Source organism: Mytilus galloprovincialis, chromosome 2 (assembly GCF_965363235.1).
Source record: "Mytilus galloprovincialis chromosome 2, xbMytGall1.hap1.1, whole genome shotgun sequence".
Lineage (NCBI taxonomy): Eukaryota > Metazoa > Mollusca > Bivalvia > Mytilida > Mytilidae > Mytilus > Mytilus galloprovincialis.
In genome coordinates this window covers 113478236-113498049 of record NC_134839.1, presented here as the reverse complement: position 1 = coordinate 113498049, position 19814 = coordinate 113478236, and the positions used below count along the sequence as shown (strand labels likewise).

Genomic DNA, 19814 nt, shown 5'->3' with positions numbered 1-19814 from the left:
GTTAAGGATTTTCCAATGATAACTGAAATAGACATAAAAACAAAGAAATATTTAGAGGAAAATTGACATAAAAATAGATGGTTTTAGAAATTTTATAGTCTACTGACTTACCTCCCCTAAAACAACGATCATTTTGACATCTTCTTCATTCTGGTATCTCATGATATGGTCCAAAAATACTGTTCCTGGATATCTGTCAACATATCAAGTAAGATAAAAATGTGGAAATCAAGACATTACGGTACATATTCTAATTTATGTGATAATTCAGAATTAATAAGTCATAAAAGTAATATTTAAGGCTATTTGTTACTACTGTAAAGCCAACTATTTTTCGCAAGCGATTTATTTTGGGGACTTTCCCTAGAAAAAAATAATGCAAATATAAATATGCGATTATTTTAAACTTGGCTCTCCCTTGTCTAATACATTCAAGTAAATTTGCAAATCACGAACTTAAATAACTGCAAATTAGGCAAGAAAAGTTTAACATGAAATAAATTATCAGCCAAAAGAAGTTGGATTACAGTATATAAGAGGGGATAGGTGTCATTGAAACAGTAATCTAAGACAGCTATAATCAAGTGGAAACTGAAAATATCTAATGATCATTTGTTAAGTTGAAATTTCCACCACTTTTTTTAAGCATTGACACATGCAGACATTACTTTCTGAATAAAAAAATTCATACACAGAAAAGCTGTATACTGTATGAAGACAGAGGAGAGTTTTGGGGGTAATGAATGTTGAAAAATATTTTACAGTTACACAAACAACCTATCTTTTACTTTTTATTAAAAATCATAATGCTCCTATAAATATACATGACTTACCTATCTCCACCGATGGCTACTCCTCCATACACAACATTAGTGTTCAGTGATATAATGCTCCTAGCTTTACTTGTTATATTCCTATAAATATACATGACTTACCTATCTCCGCCAATGGCTACTCCTTCATACACACCATTAGTGTTGAGTGATATTATGTTGTTTAACTCGTTGGACATTCCACCAGATCTCGACACATAGGAAACACTACAAATGATTTTTTTTATTTAATACAGATGATCCATATATGAGATTTTACACACATTTTTATTATCTCTTTTGGAGAAGTTTTTAGTACAGTAAAAAATCAATATAATTGATTAGACAAAAAAGAGCACAAAACTGTCACATTTCTGAAGCTTTAATTTTACAGAATGTATTAATATCTAATATTCATTATCAGGAGAAACCATGTAAAGTACTGTAAATTCAGATAAGACTGCACTCTTTTAATATTGCAATATTGTGATTTAAGACTAAAACTCAATGTCAATTTTTGCGCTATTGAGAAAAATCCTGTTTAATTCATATAATTATTTATAATGCAAGATTTAATTTTTGAAATAATAACTTTGTTGCATTATTCACAATGATTAAAACGTTGCAATAATTTCTGAATTGATAATATTATTTTCATAACCAGTTTTCAAGCTGCTATTTCATGTGTTCATTGAGTCAGACAGTAAATTAACCAGATTATCAGCAATCAGGAATAACAATTTCAATAAGGGAAATTTTGTTTTGTTTAAACCTACCTGCCAGGTCTATAAAGTTTAGAAGCAAGAATATTATCCAACATCCCTCCTGTGTTACCAATCTTAAAACATCCAGGTTTAACACCACCAACCTGTGGAATTAAGTTATCAAATTTATACTGGAAAACAAGATTTAGCTTAGGAATAAATACTGTAATCAAGGAATAAATGCTGTTCCATTCTCAATTTTATGTAATCAAAAGCAGACAGTAAACTTGTGGTTTTATTCAAGGAATAAATGCCGTAATCAAAAGCAGACAGTAAACTTGTGGTTTTATTCAAGGAATAAATGCTGTAATCAAAAGCAGACAGTAAACTGGTGGTTTTATTCAAGGAATAAATGCCGTAATCAAAAGCAGACAGGTAGAAAAATGTGATAAAGCCACCTTCAAAGTGGCACTATATTTAAATACATACTTAGTTGCTGAATACAGTTGATATCTTCATTTGTTTAAATGAAAAACTAATGTTCATGGGTTCAGGAAGACTTGTATTTTGATGACTTTTGTTGTTTTGTTGATTTGTTAGTCTGTGTACAAGCCTTCAGAACATATGAACTTCATTGAAAGCTTTTATTTATGGCTTACCTTATACCCATGAAATCCATGAAAATTGCTATCCTGTCTATAATTATGAATTACATAATATCTACACTGATTACTTACCGTTGCTGGACCAATGATAGACACACCTCTCTCGTCGGCAATCTTGATTAATTGTCTTGTCAGATTTTCAGGGATACCTTCGGCAATTATTGCTATTGTTTTTATCTGTAATGATATTGTAAACTCATAGCAAAATTAACATAATATGTTGACATATAAATGTTGATTTAGAATAAAAAAAATGTATAAATTTCCCTAGTAAGTTTTTGCTTTATATCAATCAGATGCATCAAGTCCTTCTCAGTTTGTTCCGATGTTGTGCTGTTACACCACTGTCCCAGGTTAGGTGGAGGTTACCTGCTAATATGTTAAATTCTGCATTATATGTTCACGTCTCAAGTCAGAAGCTTATATTGAGTGGTTGTATGTTGCTATATATCATATATGTTTTTTGCTCTGTTCATTAATCAGTCCGTTAGTTTTCTTGTTTGAATTATTTACATTTGTTATTTCTATGCCTTTTATAGCTATTTCATATGGATTTTGCTCATTGTTTAAGGCTGTACAGTTACCTGCTAACTGTTAAGTCAACCAGGTAATTAACCTTTATTTTAACTTACCTGTGGATATGACATAACTTCCACAGTGCTGTCATATGCAGATCTTAAGGAAGCAAAACTGACTAATACATCTGCAGTGGGGTGCTTCCCCATGGCATCACTCATACTTTTGTATACTGAAATAAATAAACACATTTGTATAAAATGAACTAAACTGGTCGTGATATATAGAGGATATTTGTTTAATTGTCCTCCTATTATCATATTGAATGTATCTCCACATATATTTGGAAGCATTCTTGAAACACTATAGAATGTATTATCTAATAATTTTTTTTATCCAGATCAATTGTCCTGTTTAAGGGTGATACAATAAGTTCATTTTGCAAGTACAATTAATGGAAATGTGCCTTTCATAACATTACATTGTCAAACAGTAAAACCATTAATTGTACTGATAGTAATGCAACAGTACTACATTTACTGTCATTTCAACAGTACCTGTTCTACACTTACTAGTATTTACAACAGTATGATATTTAACCAATATTTACCTGGTATCAATATTTCTTTATGTCCCCAATAGAACTTCTGTTTGTGATCACCACTAAAATCAATCAAGTAAAACATGTGCATTAGAATGTTATCTGAAATAATATATAATTTTATTTATAGAAAGGTTTGTACCAGAGAATAAAGTTCTCTCCATTATTTTTGTCTGAATATTTCACCAGTTAAAACCATAGAAAGGTCAAAATGCCAAAGTTCGGCAAATCTTTTATTTCAATCAGGAAATACATGTGGATTTTTGTAGTGTAGGGACACATTTTCTATGTTACAAAGGGGAGTAACTCTGAAATCAACCAAATACATGTGTTAAGTATTCTATTTATAGAAAAGTTACCATCAAAACTAGAAAATTAACATATAAGAATTACAATACATACGTGAAAGGATAAATCATAGCAACTACAGAAGGATCTTTTCTGGAACAGACATAATCAAAATCTAACATTCCTTGGACTGCTCTCTGTTGCATGCCCCATATTATACATTTTGTCCTATTTGTAAATAATGTTCTGGTTGCTCTGGTACCAGACTCATCACCAGTAACAACTTGTGACAAGGAACTAGTCTTTGAGGGGGTTCTTACTTCAGATAATGATTCCCTTCTACTGGAACTTGGTGACTATAAAAAATACATTAAATCTATATTACTTATATAACATCACATAGTATTATTTCAGATGACATTTATACTAAGATCAAAGGTGAAATGTTGATATATTTTACACTGAAACTTCAGATTGTAACATTTTCTATTAAGGTACCGTAGAAAAGGAAATTAAATTTTCATTAGCATCATTTATTAAATATAATTTTTTTTAACAAACATTTTTAATGATCATTCTCACCAGCTGATAAAGCATACACAAAATATTTCATTCAGGGAATTAATTACTTAAGGCAAAATGTAAGCAGACTTCCTTAAACTCTGGGCGATTTAAAGCTTAAAATTTTGTATGGACACAGGAATATATGTCCTTTTTGTGTCACTGTGTTCCTATCAAATTAGGAAATAGTACCCAACCATGTTTATTCATTTCAAACTATTTCATGGAGAAAGGATCACGCAATAATATAAAATTTACCAGACATGAAGTTGAAATTCATTTCTAGTGTGAGATTTGAGGTGTTTTTACACATGTATAGACTACAACTAAAACAAACATGCTAACACTTTTAAGTTACAAACATCCAATATAAAACTGACTTCACAATCATTAAATCTCAAGGTCAGGGTGTTACAGACAAGGTCATGCTTAATACACTCAGATTTACAGAACAACAAGAAGAGAAGAAGATTTCAGATACACTTTTCATTCTAAAACAAATAACTATAATGTACGACATTTTATAAATCAAATAGCATATACTTGAAATGTTGGGCTATATTTTTTATACAGCGTTTATCTGACTAATAAAGTTTGAGAAAAAACAAACGATAAAACATTCAAATGATTCAGCATGATGAAGCAAATTAAAACATTGAAAAAGTTTCAACTGCAATGGGTTTTTATAAATGCGTTTGCAAAAAATTTGACAAATTTTAAATATATGGCGCCCAGTAGTAGTAATGATATAAAAAGCAAAAATGGAATGAAAAGATCTATAAATAAAGTAAAGTGACAACATTCCCACTCAAACGACATACCGAACTTATACTCCTATTAACCATCGGTGTCTGAAACAGGTTTATATATTTGTTATAACCATCAATGTAGATAAACACCAAATACACCAAAAAAAATTATTTGAAAATAAGCAGCAAATTTTAAAATACTCAAACTAATTAAATAATAATATATATAATATATATAAATGATGATAATAAAGCAGAATTCTTTTTTTTCTTGGAGTAAAAATTTCACAAAAACAAAGAAATTTCAAGATATTTTTTGAAAAAAACACAATATCATGAATAAATATGAAAAAATTGTTATTTGGACTAAAGACTTGACCATATTTAGGTTAATTGTGTGTATTATTTGGTTGTTAAATTCATGTATTATTTGATCTTTACTCCTAAATATAACTGATTTTGTGTTTTTGTAATTATAACTCCTTACTATAACTGTTTGTTTGAGAATCATGTGATTTTTACTCCAAACTATTACTATTTCTTATTTATAAATGTGATTTTAAACACCTAATTATAGCACTTATAACAATTAATTTTGTGGATCTTGTGATCTTTACTTTTTCTGGAACTGTTACCATGTGATTTTGACTCCTTATTGTAACTATCCAGTTATGAAGAAGGCAAAAGAAGAGGGCAAAAAAAAGTTGATTGTCTGAGACAAGCTTTATTTAAATGGAAAACCGTACAATAACACAACAGCTTCCAACAGACAAACAACAGAATATAGAATTGTTCTTTTTAACAACAAATCTTTTTTTTAGCAACTAATGGATCCCCACCAATACCACCAATTTGAGAAATGACTCTGTCGGTGATGGACACTTTGCTGCTAATTTTGTGTATCCTATGGTTTAGTGACAATATATCTTTACACCTCATTGTAACTGTTTAACATGAGCAGCATGTGTTGCTGACACTTTATACTGTTGGTGTATCTACTTCTATATTTAGTAACACAAATGACCGTTAGTAATGCTGTTGTAGCATACAGAATATAAAGTGGAGACAACAACATGTATTTACCTGTACTACCTGAAACATGTCAAAATATCATAAATTGTACTTTTATATACCAGGTGGAATAGTTGGTACGCCTATCTGAGGCCTTTTCTTAACAACAAACCATGTTTTTATATTCTTGGCAAATTTCTTTAACTGTAGTGTTAATTTGACTTGTAAAATTCCCTCCTTTAAAATAAAATCATCATAGATACATAAGTTATAATTTTGTATGCCAGATGCATGTTTCATCTACAAAAGTGACATGTAAGGTCTTTCACAAATACTTTAAAGATCCCCTGTTTATTTGATAAATAATGTACTGTTTGTTTTAACATCCTGAAATAGTCTGAGAAAGTTTAAAGTCGTATCCATGTACATCAGTTACAGCTCACTCTGTTAGAATCTTCATCAATGTAGTAGATATTATAGTTTTATTAATTGGAAAGCCTAATAATAAATAAAATAAACACAATCAAACTGAATTTAACTGTATATGTATAATTACTAACCCCTCCTGTCGGCAATAAGAAGTTAGCTGTAGTGTGCATCTGTTTTGGTGATTGTGGAATTTCTTTCTTCCCTAATGCCATACTGACTATTGATGTCATGTGAGTCTCAGGTCCAAATACATGGATTGGTACTCCCAAGGTGTTACCTTATCAAAAACACAAAACAATACCCAGAATCATCAGGAGTCATACATTAATGCAAATATATATCCTCCTCGGAAGATGCATGCATTACAGAGGGGAAGACAGTTTTTTAATATCATGTCTACATACAAATCTAATAATATACATTAATCAATTATTTTTTCGAATTTACAATTTATTGCTTTGTATTTCTTAGAGTAACTAAATAGGATATTTTAATGTTTCATCTTTAATTGTTCAAGTCAGTTGATACATTTCATACATCTTTTAAAAATAGTATGGCAGTCAGTTTTATTTAGACTGGAGCTGAAGTTCCAGGGACTTTTTAAGGAATAACCAGTACATTTTACACCTGGGCTCTTGGTCATCAAATTTTAATCAGTACTCAGGGTACAAAATATGTGCTCTGACAGACATCAAATCAAGTATTTTGATTGGTTGATTTTTTTAGTCTGAGTACAAAAATCGTGCTAGAAAATTTTACGACCGCAAGGCCTGGATCTCAGTTGTATTTTTTTCATTGGACTAGATAAAATATTGGATACCATTTTACATCATGTGCATGGGGTTACTTTATGACAAGACTTTTCTACAGAACAAAGATTACCTAATTCTCTCATTATTCTTAATCCTTCCTGGTAATTTGGTCCTGCTCTTCTGACATATATAGCCACCTTTCCTTCTATTAATTTCTGTTGGTATTCTCTCAAAGCTCTAACAATACCCTACAACAAAGGACAATATAGTCAAAACAGCATAGAATTAATCCAGAAATTAATAAGTGCAGAATACTATTTAAAAATGCACAGGGTACCAATAGCTAAAAAAAATCTCTTATACCATATATAATTAAATATTGTTGTGTTTCCGGTTTCTTAACACACAATTAGATGTCTGAATTTTTGCCTTGTTGGATTGCTATCTCATTGAGGTATGCCTATAATGCCTTTTTGAAAGATTATACTTGTACTTTAAATTGTGAAAGATTAAAAAGTCAGGTTCTCTAATTTTTGTGCTATTTTCACATTTCCTGACCAGTGAAAAAAAAATATTTCTCCTCACAAGTGAAAAATCTGTTCTCGGCAAATGATTGGTTGAAATTTAATTGTGACTTTAAATTTTCTTGTATTCTTCTGAATTTTCTTATTGTGACGTCGTGAAAAAAGGCTACTATGTCTGATAATGTCACATCAAAAGTACACAACTTTCCTTAAATCTTTAAAAAGGAAGGATAAAAATCAGATTCCACCACTGTAACTCGTGTATTATGATATTTCTCCACTCTCAAAAGTTAAATTTTAATTATTTAAAAAGCTCAACAAGCCACATGCTTTAAATATTAAAATTTAACTGTCTCGAGTGGAGAAATATCGTAATACACTTGTTGCAGTCTATATTTCTGCAATGAAGAATAAAGCTTGAAACAATTTAGTGTAAATGGGGGTGATCATTATTAGCTGTTTTTTTTCCCCCTCACTTTTCGGTCTCATCGTTTATGGTTTGTTATTTACATTACATATGGTTGATACAATAGTAAAATGTTTTACCTTAAATGTGGCAGCTACATTGGTAAAGTTAGCTATTCCTCCTCCTACTATTAATATTTTACCTGTAATAGAAATCATAAATATCATCATATAAACAGCAAATCAAAATTGTCATTAGACCAAGTTCTGTGTTAGTACATTCATCATATATTGTTGTTTTCTAGGTGTTAATATCTATACAAATTAACATGATGCATTTCTTCTTTCGCTACACCAAGTAACATGCCAGCATATGGATATGTTTTGCTGATCCCTACACAAAGTAACATGCAAGCATATGGATATGTTTTGCTGATCCCTACACCAAGTAACATGCAAGCATATGGATATGTTTTGCTGATCCCTACACCAAGTAACATGCAAGCATATGGATATGTTTTGCCATTCGCTAAGCATTGCAAGTTATTATTTGACAAGGTGTTGTTGTTTGCTCATTGTTACTAACTATTATAAGACTAAGTTACATGCCAGCGTATTCATAAGTTTGTTCTTCACTGGGTGTTACTATATATACTAACCATCGGGATGGATTTGTTCTGTCATTAGACCCAGTAATGTATTAGCATATTCATAAGTTTGTTGTTCACTGGGTGCACCTGAATATTCTCCATAGTTTGCTAACTCTGAAGTTCCTCCTAGATCACATATTGTATCACTGAAATTAAGTTTTGAAAGCATATCAATTTTCATGGCATCAAATGTTGTCAGTTTTGGGAATTCATATAACATTTGCTAATCTATTTTTATTGTGAAAGATGTGTTTGATGCACTGTGTAGTCCATAATAAATTCACACAACTTGTTTGGTCTCAAAAGTGTTTTATAGGTTATATAAACACTTTATTTTAGTCTGTATGTTGAGCACTAGATTTCTTTTCTTTTTATGTAGTAAGGATGTTATCTCATTAGCATATATATTTGTTTTACTTTTAATGTTGTGTTGCTTATTCACTGACATACTGAATTTTTTTCCCTTATTTTGGGATAGCCTTCTCATTGATGTATCTTTTTTCTTCATACTATGAACTGGAGTAATTTTACATCATATTTAAACTCTGACATTTAGTTACTCTCATATTTTCGCTTTTGCTCATCTATTTTGAAACTTATTTTGTAGTCACAACCTAATTGATAAAATATGTAGAGAAACTTACGCATAAATAACAGAAGCTCCACCCCCAGCAACCATTGTCCAGATTCTTCCAGATTTATTCAGAATTGTTAACTTTAATGAAGCCCCACTTTTGGCATCTAACTCGGCTATATAGGCCTCCTAAAGAATAAAATGTAGAGGAGACATCATTAATAGAGGAACAGTCTACAATATAGTTAGACTACCTAACTCATCTTTCACTTTTTGTAAAAACTTAAATGTTAAAGAAAATAAAACATAATAAACTTTATGTTTGTATCAAATTTCTTACATATAGAAAAGTTTTTGTTCTCAGAGGGTAGTAAAGGGGGGTGCGAAAAAAAACATGAAATAAGACATAATTTCACGTTGAACGTAAAATAATTTCTTGAATGAACGTTGCACAAAAAATAAATACTTTTATGTGAACCTTTTGTGACTGAGTCACTGTCTTGTTTTATATATTAACTCTTTGTTTTACTTGATATTCCCGGTTTGGTATACACCATGTACACATTTATGATATAATTGGTTTACAGCTTTTAAAAAGTATTTTTTGACGATCCCTGCCAAGTGTTTGAATTTTATTTGAAAAATACCAAGCACGCAAAATAAGACTGAAAATCACGATGCACGTAAAATTAAATAAGCAGAACACGTTGAACGAGGCACCCGTCTTGCACGACTGAACTTTAATTAAAAAAGTAAAAACACGTTGAACGTGAAATAAAAATTGACGATCACATTGCACGAAAATAACCCTTTACCACCCTCTTCTCATTATTGTACCTAACATCAGAAAGTGAATGTGGATCTATACCTCTTAGTTTGCCAAATGTAAGTTGTGCATCTCATCAAATGGTTGAAATTCTATTTCTCTTTATTGCTTTAGAACATAGTTCATTGTTTTAAAAAATAATTACATTTTTAATTTCCTCTTTTACTTACCTCAGGAAGTGCATCTCTACCAAAAGGAGGAGGAAATTCTACTTCTCCCCATTTAGCTTTACATAAATATTCTGCACACTGGTCAATTTTAGCCGCTAAGTCAAGAATGTAGATCTTTCCTCCAGTGAAAACTGAAAATAAATTAAAAATCTATGCTCAAATACTAGTTCAAACCCAGCTTAATGATCATGTGTCCATCAAGGCTTAATGTCTGGTTTTATTTAGCCATGTCTTCCTCTTTAGGTGATATGGTCTTGAAAGCAGCTCGTTATAATTTTTGTAAAGCAGATTCCCAACTTCTTAAGTTTTTAATCTTTGGAACATTCAGAGCTTTAGTTGTAAATAAGTATTTTAAAAACTGAATTTGGTGTATATAACCCCAAAACAACACAAAAATTAAACCCTACTCAATATTTCTATAGTAATCTTACCAAGTGGATTTATTTCTAAGTAAGTAAAATGTAGATCTCTATATGCTGTGTATAATGATACGATAAACTTAGTCAAACATCTGAAAATAAAGGAAAAAACTAAATTATTCATTTCTTTAAAAAATAATATCTAAATACATCTTAACTTTGACATTTTTTCATTAAAATTCAGAAACAGACACTATACTGCACTTCACCTATAATACAGGTATATTGTTCCAGAATTTAGCTGTATGGATCCAACTTTATCAAAATCAATGACATGTCTGTTCAGCAATTATATGACTTATAATGGTATGGTTGATTCTATAAATCAGATTTGTTTTTGTTAATTGTGATTATAAGTATAAAGGTCATTAGTTTCTAAATTAAATTGTTTTACATGTGTCTTTTCTGGTCTTTTACGGCTTACTATTTGGTATGGGTTTTGCTAATTGTTGAAGAACTTCTACATTATTTGGTCTCTGTTGTCTTATTTTTTAATAGTAACAGTGATAATACAGCCCTAATATTATAGGATGCATTTACATTAAACTCACTCTTTACTGTTATCTGGGGCCTTGGTCAGTAATATAGATTTAATTTTATCCTCCGTTAGATCGCTTCCTACTGGTACTTCCAACTTAACAGCCTGTTATGACATAAAATATTCTCTTGTTAAAGCTCTCAAATTTATTGTAACAACCTGTTTATAAAATTAACATCCATTTCTTTCTGATATAATCATTCATATTCTTTATTTTATTATACAATCATGCAATCATAAACTGACCAGATATACAATTATTGACAAGTTAAAAAGATTTTTTGTGATATTTTTTATTAAGTACTGTAAAAGCAGAAATTTTCGTGGAGGATTTAATTTCGTTTATTTCGTGGAAAGAATATATCCACGAAATTAAAACCCACACGAAAATTTAACTTCCATATAAAACCACTTCCAGTTTAAGGAAACCACAAAATTACATCCCCATGAAATCTTATATAGTGACAAAACAACGAAATTTTAACCCCACGAAAATTAATGTTTCTACAGTAATTAAAAATTAAAATTTAAAAGTAAACTTATGACCAATAGAAATGAAACAAATATCTGTTCATTGCTGTCAATGTTAATATCAACAGAAAGCCGCTTTTACGTTGTTCCCAATAAAAAAATTTATGTTTCAATTGCAAATTTTCCTTTCGGTCGTTACTGGTCACTGTAACTAAAGTACTTTGCATATTCGTATATTTTCTATGATTATTACCTGCCAATTTTCATAAACAGAAATTGAAAGGTGAAGCAAATATCTTTGTTTAAAGCAATGTAGTGTTGAATAAAAATCGCACACTAACTTTCCTTTAAACCCTCATAACTTTGTCATTTCTTTATCTTTTTTCACCGTAGACAGACGATTGATTTTGAAATTTTTCCATATCATAAACACCTATACACGGCATTGTTACCAAAAATACACCTGAGCTTTAATAACCCAGTCACTGATAACAATCACATGACATATGGGATTTATCTTATAGCCCGAACTGCTGGCGGTAACAGCCCAGTACATCAGAGGGCCATGTCAAGTGGGTGATAAACATGTCGGTTTCTTTATAATTTTATCATTTTTCTCTGATTGAACTGCTATCTTTGGGATGCTTATTTTGTATCAAGCAGAGTCTTCACTCTCCTTCTCATATAACCTCCTTGGTACCACTCACCTTAGCATCAACATCACCAATATCAATTCCTCCTTCGTGGTGAAATAAAATGGTGTCTGCTGTACGATGGGAATAGATACATATATAAAACTCTTCATTCTGTAAAATACAGGTAAATATCAGATATAATTCAAGTATCTGATGCTCAAAGGGGCCTCTGATTTATGTGAGAAAGAATAAGAGTTAACGCTACATTAAACAAGAATCTGTCCATAATACATGTATGCCCCACTCGCACTATCATTTCCATGTTCAGTAGACTGTGAAATTTGGATAAAACTCTAATTTGGCATGAAAATTAGAAAGATCATGTCATAGGGAACATGTGTACTAAGTTTCAAGTTGATTGGACTTCAACTTCATCAAAAACTACCTTGACCAAAAATTTTAACCTGAAGCAGAACAGAGGGATAAACAAAATGGACGCATGAATGAACAGACAAACGGACACACAGACCAGAAAACATAATGCACCTCTACTATCATAGGTTGTGCATAAAAACAGGAATGTGTCCATAGTACACGGATGCTCCATTTTTGTGTTCAATGGATTGTGAAATTAGGGTAAAAACTCTAATTTTACATTAAAATTAGAAAAATGTAAAAATTAGAAAGATCATATCATAGGGAAATGTGTATTAAGTTTCAAGTTAATTGGACTTGAACTTCATCAAAAACTATCTTGACCAAAAAATTTAACCTGAGCATGCTGATGTGAGACAGAGGAATGAACAAATGAATGGAAGGACGAAAGGAAGCACACACTGAAAAACATAAAGTGGGACATCAAACAAGGAACATAAGTTTCGAAATCTGCTAAAAAGTGCTGTTGGTTGTTTAAAGTCGATTTTTTTCAGCAAGTTTATTTTGAATATCTTTACTGGAATATTAATACATGTACAAATGCAATATATGTCACACCTGTGTCTTTTACCTGGTTTCTTGCTACATGTATAAAATATGTAATATAGAATAAGAAAACACTGCTGTGTATTTGAATAGCTGAAAATATTATCTTATTATGCTGAAGATATTTTATTTGTTATGACTGCACTAGCATGTTTACTGAAAAAACAAAAATTTTCCTAGAAACATTGTTGCCATTCTTACCTGTTGATGTTGTACAAATGGTTCGATGATGAAGTTTTTTAGTCTTCCTTTGCAAGCTCCTATCTGTAAACAAAATTAAATTAAAATTACAAAATGAATATAAATATAAATGGAATTTTTAAAATGAAAATAAACTAACCAAATAAAAACCCATTTGCTCTGTAGCTGTTGAGTCTTATTAAAGTATCCTAACCTAATAACTGATGGTAATTTAAGAATTTTTAGTTAGCAAGCTCATACCCAAAATCTCATATAAAATTGAGTAAATAGGTCAATTTTTAAGAAAGTTTACACTGACTAAAATCGAAATGAAAAAGTGTTTTGCTGTGGATAAAAACAAACTATTCAGATAAATATATTTGTATTATGTGCATAACTATGTCCAAGTATACTTGGTGTTCATCATGAGTCCTTATTGTTCAATGGTTTGACAGTGTGTATAAAAAGAAGATGTGGTATGACTGTCAATGAGGGAACTCTCCATCAGGGACCAAATGAGTATAGCAACTATGTTAATTTTACATTATGTATAGTAATTTAACTTAGATTGATCTATTCATGCTATTGGTATGTTGCTTCAAATGTACAAAAGTACTTAATTTCTTAAGAAATTAGTGTCATTAAAATTGCCACTTAGATGCCAAGCAATACTCTGGAAGGATAAGTTTAATCTTTGTTTCTGGACCAGTAATTATACAGATTCTAAACAATTAATCATCCTCGTTAACTGTTATAACCAGCATGGTACAAAATCAATGGCATCAGAAACAAACCTAACTGCTTGTATCGGAAATGTAAAATATGTCTTTAATTTTATATTTAACCAATTATAGATTTTTGGATGAAAGTAAGAAATCTTTGGCTTCATTAACTGGATCAATGTTTGTAGGTTTGTTACTTCAGTTAGCTGTAACAAGAATGTCTGATAGGTCCTACTCATTACAGGATTAATCAATACACTTTACTTTTCCTTTACTGCTCACAACCTTTTACAACTCTTAAATAATTGGTTTCATTTAGAAAAAATGGAAGTCTATATTTGAAATAAGGAAAAATTTGGCAGGTGCTGTGATATATACTCAATATATTGTATTTGTGTTCCAGCGTAAGGTACTGAATTGATTATGTACAGAATCAATGTCAATTTGTTTGAGAATCAAACAAGGAAAGAAGTTGACATCCCTCAAGTTGGTCATTAAATCATTATTTCAACAAATTGATGTTCTTATATAATATTTTAATCAGACTGACTAATCAATACTTAAAGTGGTAACTGAACATTCAGACACAGCAAACATATGCTCCATACATTCCACATGTCTAGGTCATAAATGGTTTACACTTTAATGTTGAAGATTGTATTATACAAATCTCTAACGGATTTAGGACAAGAAAATGTTAAAGTGATATGAATGTTAACTCTGCTTTGTGCTAGACCCATCATGCAGTCATATTTTCAAGGTCAGTGTACTGCCATCAACAATGAACAAACCTCATACTGCACAATCTTCCTAGTTCTCAAGAAAACAGACCACAGAAAGACATGTCAATTAATCCGGACACATTATTCTGACCCACAGCTGACCAGTTTATACTTTCAATGTTGCTTAACAGAGACAGGAGATGCCAAGTTTTAGTCTTTGGTTTGATCAGGTTGGGATCACACCCACGACCTCCCCACTTAATGTGGTGTTCTACAACAAGACTTATGAAGCAGTTCCTTTATATTTGAGGAATGCCTTAGAAACCCTAAAAATATCTATTTATTAGTCATGACAGTAACCACACTTTAAAAGTATTACATAAGGGAAAGACTGTTGATAAGTTCTTGTATGATTTCATAAGGCCTTTTCAAAAAACAATTCATAAACTCTGGTGGACAGTTTAATCAATCCAAGGGCAATAACTAACAAAAAACGTTTTATCTTCACAAAGTGTTTTACATACATCTTAGAGAAATGAAAGCTTGAGAGGAAATACAATGCAATTTGAATTGACTGTATAATTATTATTTCCAAGGGGCATAACTCTTTTAAAAATATTAAATCTAGCACTGACTTACCACCTTGTCTGAGACATTGCTTCTGAAAGTGCTTACAAGACTGGCAGACATAAGTTATTTCTTTGTCCCCCAACTGTTTGCTTCGGGACAATAAGAGAAGCACAAATAAAAGTGGTATGATATATATATCGTTCAAAATTCATTTCTTTGCTATGTATTCTAAAGAAGATAACTGCAACTAGTATGTGTATTCCCTTTTCCATTCTCAATTTTATGATGAGTTATTACAGATCAAAGCAAAAAAAATATACCACTGAGTTGACTTCCAAGTTTATAACTTCATAATGTTATATGCCTTTATTTTTATAAACTATGTTAAAATACTACAAATATAACTAAAACTAATTATATAAAGCCATGTTAGGCTAATGTAATTTGTGTAATGTTTTTGCCTTACATGAAATTCTTTGCCTAGTTTGTTGCCCAACCATTCTTTGATTCCATTAATATCAGCTCCAGCTTTAATCAAACCAAGTTTCCCTCTTCTCTTTATCAACTGATCTGGTTTACATACAAGCTTCTGAAAAAGTTATTTTTACCTTTATAACAAAATGACATTATTATCATGATAATAAATTAAACTATAAACAATATTGCTAAAACAAAATATCGGTTTTCCGGTTGGCATTTTTTTCTAGGAAATTATTTGGAAGAAATACAAATAAATCAAAAAGCAATCTTATCCCTCACAAAAAATCTGATATTAGTATGTGTCAACAATGTTCCAAAAATACAAAACAATTAAAGAAAAGGTAGTATTTTCTTGGTTCTTTAAATGGCCTTCTTTTTTTAAATGACCTATTTAAGGGTATACATTGTAATACAAAAGAAATCTTATATTTATTCTTCAAGAATTTTTGACAAAGAGTCAATTAAAATATATATAAATAAATATATTGCATGTATGAATGCACATTTGAAATATGAGGATAAAAAGACATAATTTTTGTTTAGATATATACTTCAGTTTGCTTTTGGTGATTGAAGTAAAAACAATCAATTTTTATATTTTGATACATAAGATTTCCAAAGGAAAAGTTAATTTCATGAGATTTTTGCAGCATGTTTCTTTGACTATATATATAATTCCATAATTTACGAACTGACAATAAATACAAACTATTATAATCATGGTATTGAGATTATGCATTTATAGGTGACAGAAAACAGTAGACAACTTTCTTGTCTCTAAATATATATTTAAAAAGAAATAACAATTCTGACGTAACATTATTATTGAGAAAAGTGAATGTCCATGTGTTTTGTTTTAGCTAATTGCAACACACCATTCTTGCAAAAGTTGACGACCCCTTTAAATTTTCCGCCCTCTTATATAACATCACAGTATATACTTATGTAACAAAGCAATTTAAGCTTACAACCAACATATGTATGACAGATTTACATAAACAAGTCACTACAATTTATTACTTTAATTAAAATTTAATGGTGACAGAAAGGTAATCATAGACCTAATTTACATTAAGTCACATGGCCTGTGGTCGATTTCTTATGCTTACATAAATGGCACGTGTATGTCATCACTCAAAATTGTATAATTGGAGATGATGATGATAGCGACTTTATTTTTCATTTCAAATGACTGTTAAAAAAAGCAATAGAAAACCAACCAGTTACTTTTGGAAGTGTTACTAACTGTCCCTGCTAATGTATCCTATTCTACTATGCTCACTTACGGCCTAGCCACAATCAGATGTTCATTTTGTGTTTCACATGAAGTCAAAATTGAGTGTCACCTCAGGAAAAAACTCTTTTGATATTTTGGTACAGAAATGGTTTAAATTATGAAAAATTGCCATCATTAGGCTAACACTGGAAGCATTTATATAATTACATACAGATTTTGAAAGAAATATTTTAAATTTTTATTAAATAAATGGTTTTTAAAAACTGTATGATTTTCTTTAATGGTTGCCTTCAAGACATGGTCACCAGTGTTAGATTTTTGGTCGATGACAAAGACAACAAAATATGTTTAGAATTATTGAATGTCAAATATTTTAATTGAAAAAAAAATGAGAAGAACATGTTTAACTCACAGTTATTTCAAGCAACAGTAGCTGTCTTTGATCATTAATCTTATCTGATCAAACTATACTTAAACTAATCTATAAATAACAAAACTTCCAAAAAATCCCTTTCTTTTGGTGTATAGAACATTAAAATAACTTGATGCATATTCTTACAATAAACAATCAAACTTAGCAATACAATTGATATGTTTTGTCTACGGACAAGACATTGCATTCATATTTAATGAAATGCATTATTAAAACCTAATTTTGACATAGTTGAAAGTGTTCTCTTGAAAAAAAAACATACATTTTATCAGGTTTATCTATCAAATGATGCTTAACTTTGAAGAAAATGGAAACAAATACCTTGTGATAATGTCTACGGACAAGACATTTTATTGATATTCAATTAAATGCTTTCAAAGATGATTGTTAAAGTTAAGAATAAAAGTTACCAAATAAATTTTAAGCTGTGTTTTTTAAATTTTGGAAAATATAAAAATGTACCCATAATTCTTTACATATCTCAATAATTTATTGATAAAGCCAAAATGAAGACACATTCTTTTTACTGAAATCCATATATCTGACTGTTTTAAACAATCAAACTATTATTGAAACTCAATTTTGACATAGTTGGATGTGTTCTCTTCAAAAAATGACATACATTTTATCTATCAAATTAGGCTGAACTCAAGGAAATTGGATACAAATATATTGTGGTAATGTCTACGGACAAGACAATTCCAGTTAAAAAAAAAATCTGTTAGACTTAATTGTGACTATATTTATCTTGAAAATACTGAGTTTTAATTTGAATAGATAACTTTCATCATCTATAAATAAGATTTAAGTTCCAAAGCAGACAAATAATTGAATTTAATACTTGTTATGTACAAGTGTCTTGTCCGTAGACACTTCCTCATCTACTGGTAATACTGAAATGCGAAAAATAAAGTCAGATAGGGAGAAATACTTTTGCTTCATTTGATTTAGTTAGTCTTTTAAGGTAAGCAGCAACTGGAATAAAGATATTGAAGTAAAGTAAGGTATGCTTTTTATGACTGATAATCTGCCACTTCTTAAAATCCACTCCTGTAAATTAATTTTACAAAAAATTAGAACACTTAAATTGCCATTAATTAATTAAAAATAAGATATTTTTAAGTTTAAACAACACATAGGACTAATTAAGACCCATAAAGCCAAGCAATATTGATAAAAAGCCATGTCTACGGACAAGACATGTGTCTACGGACAAGACATTCTGACATATTTTTCAAATTCTTCCTCTATTTATAGATGGTACAAAAAAATGTAAGTAGTGTTTTTATATCTACAAAAGGACAGGAACTTAGCAATGCAACATTAATGCTGTTATACTTCCAGTTTACTAGGGAATGCATGTCTACGGACAAGACATTTTTTTCACTTTTTTTGTATATCCAACTTTGATGGCATATATCTCCAGCTAGGGTACTGCAATATTGATATATGAGGTAGATTTTGATAATGTATATACTAGAAGAGAAAACAAAACACATAACAGCATAAATTTGATTAATTTTTCTCTTTTATCACTACACTGAGCAAGCTAAAAACAAAAGTACAAAATTGCATAACGAACGCATAGTATTCCACTTTTTATCATAACTTTGTAACCACTGAAGATTTTTTGTTGCAACAAGCAGTAAAAGAAAGATGAATAAATTGTCTATAACAGTGAACCAATAATGTAGTTCAAATGAAATTCACTTATTAACCATCAATTGATAAAAACAGCTTAATTTTAAATGAAACAACATAACGTGAAATTTTGCCCATTTTCAGCGGGTATTTTAGTGGTTTTTTTTCAAAACGGTAACACCTATACATGATATTTGATATTCACTAAGAAACCCTACATTCTCTTCTTCAGTTCAAAGATGTATTACTTGTGTTAAGTTTATCTTCTTGTCTTTACAAGCCTATAACATAGACCCATTATGAAATGAACATCTGATCTTGGCTAGGCCGTAAGTATATACTTCAGATTCATTATTAATCGTGGGATACCAATTTTCATGAATTTCATGGGTGAGGGTGAACCATGAAATTCAAATGTTCAACAAAATACAAATCTTCTATATGCTTTAGTGAAGACTTTTGTAAAACCGCCAAATCATATATCCACGAAAATATAATGTTCCCTCAATCCACAAAATTGGAACCAACAAAAATAAATCAATCCAGAG

At 30.2% G+C, this 19814-nt stretch overlaps 1 protein-coding gene across 4 annotated transcripts in view; it reads right to left on the bottom strand.

Moving 5' to 3' along the window:
• Positions 1–19814, bottom strand: part of LOC143065444 (ATP-citrate synthase-like) — a 52810-nt gene that overhangs the window by 25664 nt on the left and 7332 nt on the right. For 3 of the 4 annotated variants that reach the window (XM_076239017.1, XM_076239015.1, XM_076239018.1), the window contains exons 3-21: positions 15942–16064; positions 13483–13545; positions 12373–12471; positions 11208–11299; positions 10669–10748; positions 10238–10368; positions 9312–9430; positions 8677–8813; positions 8159–8220; positions 7219–7336; positions 6468–6613; positions 4969–4998; positions 3701–3942; positions 3308–3360; positions 2814–2929; positions 2254–2358; positions 1589–1680; positions 936–1040; positions 112–193 (exon numbers count right to left, since the gene is read on the bottom strand). In XM_076239017.1, coding sequence (XP_076095132.1) covers positions 112–193; positions 936–1040; positions 1589–1680; positions 2254–2358; positions 2814–2929; positions 3308–3360; positions 3701–3942; positions 4969–4998; positions 6468–6613; positions 7219–7336; positions 8159–8220; positions 8677–8813; positions 9312–9430; positions 10238–10368; positions 10669–10748; positions 11208–11299; positions 12373–12471; positions 13483–13545; positions 15942–16064 — 1995 coding nt within the window. The remainder of the gene's footprint in view (positions 1–111; positions 194–935; positions 1041–1588; positions 1681–2253; positions 2359–2813; positions 2930–3307; positions 3361–3700; positions 3943–4968; positions 4999–6467; positions 6614–7218; positions 7337–8158; positions 8221–8676; positions 8814–9311; positions 9431–10237; positions 10369–10668; positions 10749–11207; positions 11300–12372; positions 12472–13482; positions 13546–15941; positions 16065–19814) is intronic. The other variant, XM_076239019.1, reaches the window with a different exon arrangement.